Source organism: Diospyros lotus, chromosome 6 (genome assembly GCF_014633365.1).
Source record: "Diospyros lotus cultivar Yz01 chromosome 6, ASM1463336v1, whole genome shotgun sequence".
NCBI lineage: Eukaryota > Viridiplantae > Streptophyta > Magnoliopsida > Ericales > Ebenaceae > Diospyros > Diospyros lotus.
This window is the reverse complement of record NC_068343.1, coordinates 34,488,601-34,490,134: the sequence shown is the minus strand read 5'-3', so window position 1 is coordinate 34,490,134 and position 1,534 is coordinate 34,488,601. Positions and strand designations below refer to the sequence as shown.

Below are 1,534 nucleotides of genomic sequence, written 5' to 3'. Positions count from 1 at the left end.
CATGGGAAATATGAGACTAGGGATTCAACAATGGCGCAATATCTACAAAAAGTCAAGGCCCTTGCAAAATCATTCCAAAACTTTCAATAAGTATATATTAATCGGTCCCTTAATAGCCACACAGATGCCTTATCCAAGTTAGCATCAGATAAGGAAACTCTCGAAAGAATTGTATTTGTAGAAGTCCTCCATAAACCCAGCATAGAGGAAGATGAAGTGGTATGCATTGAGGGAGACAACGATTGGAGAACACCTATTTGCAATTATTTTCTCAAAGGAGAATTACCAAGCGATCCGATCGAGGTAAGGAAAATAAAAACTCAAGGAGGACGTTTCACCATTGTTGATGGGATACTGTACAAGCAAGCCTTTACCATGTCGTTCCTAAAAAGTTTGGGTCCCCAAGATGCAGAATTTACACTATCAGAGGTTCAAGGTGGAGCTTGTGGTGAGCATTTGGGAGCCAGGGCTTTAGCAACAAAAATCATGCGAGCATGTTTCTTTTGGCCCACGCTTTAACATGATGCATTAAAGAAAGTTAAAAAGTGTGACAAGTGCCAACACCATGCTCCAATACAATCTGCCCCAATTTTGAAACTGCAACCAATCTTTCAACCAATACTGTTTGCACAATGGGGTTTGGATATCTTAGGTCTGTTTCCTCAAGCATCGGGTTAACGAAAGTTCCTCCTGATGGCAATGGACTACTTCACAAAATGATTTGGAGAGACGTTGTTTGTCAATTTGGAGTTCCACGAATAATTAATACTGATTATGGAAAGCAATTCGACTGTGATTCATTTCGAAGTTTCTGTGAAAGCTTGGGGATTCATCTGCGAATTGCCTCAGTGGCATATCCTCAAGCTAACGGTCAAGCTGAAGCCAATAACCGCACTATTTTGCATGGTTTAAAAACTCATCTCGAAGAAGCAAAGGGAGCATGGGTTGAGGAATTGCCAACCATCTTGTGGGCCTATCGTACCACAAGTCGAGTATCAACGGGAAAAACACCATTTAATCTAGTTTATGGAACGGAAGCCCTGATCCCTGTGGAAGTAGTTGTTGGGTCTCCTAGACTAAACGCTTATGAAGGTAACCCAGATACCAGTAATTCTGCATCACTAAAAGAAAATATCGACCTAGTTGAAGAGCAAAGAGACAAAGCTACCACCCAATTAGCTGCGTGTCATAAGAGAATTTCTAGCTACTACAATTCTCAAGTGAGAAGTCGACCACTGAAAGAGGATGATATGGTGCTCAGAAAGTCGACCATTACTAATATGCTTCGAGAACAAGTAAAATTGTGAGCCAACTGGGAAGGACCATATCGCATCCAAAAATTGATTGGGCCCAACACATTCATTCTTCAAAAACTTCAAGGAGAGAGTATGGGCAAAACTTGGAATCTAAACCACCTAATTCTATATTATCCCCCTTAAGTATGAGAGACAAATGTAATAACTGGTAATAGTGATGTGAACTCCATGTGAGAATGTAGGTGTGTGGGTATGTTAAACTGATTTGCAGAGAATGT

General features: G+C 40.7%; 1 protein-coding gene across 1 annotated transcript; it reads left to right on the top strand.

The window, feature by feature from the left end:
- The first annotated feature begins 632 nt into the window (after window positions 1–632).
- LOC127804484 (uncharacterized) lies at window positions 633–1,307 on the top strand. The gene has a single exon (XM_052341353.1). The coding sequence runs from the start codon at window positions 633–635 to the stop codon at window positions 1,305–1,307; it is 675 nt and encodes a 224-aa protein (XP_052197313.1).
- The last annotated feature ends 227 nt before the right edge of the window (window positions 1,308–1,534 follow it).

Coding starts and splice junctions, on each gene's coding strand:
- LOC127804484 (XM_052341353.1), top strand. CDS start 633: ATGGGGTTTGGATATCTTAGGTCTGTTTCCTCAAGCATCGGGTTAACG.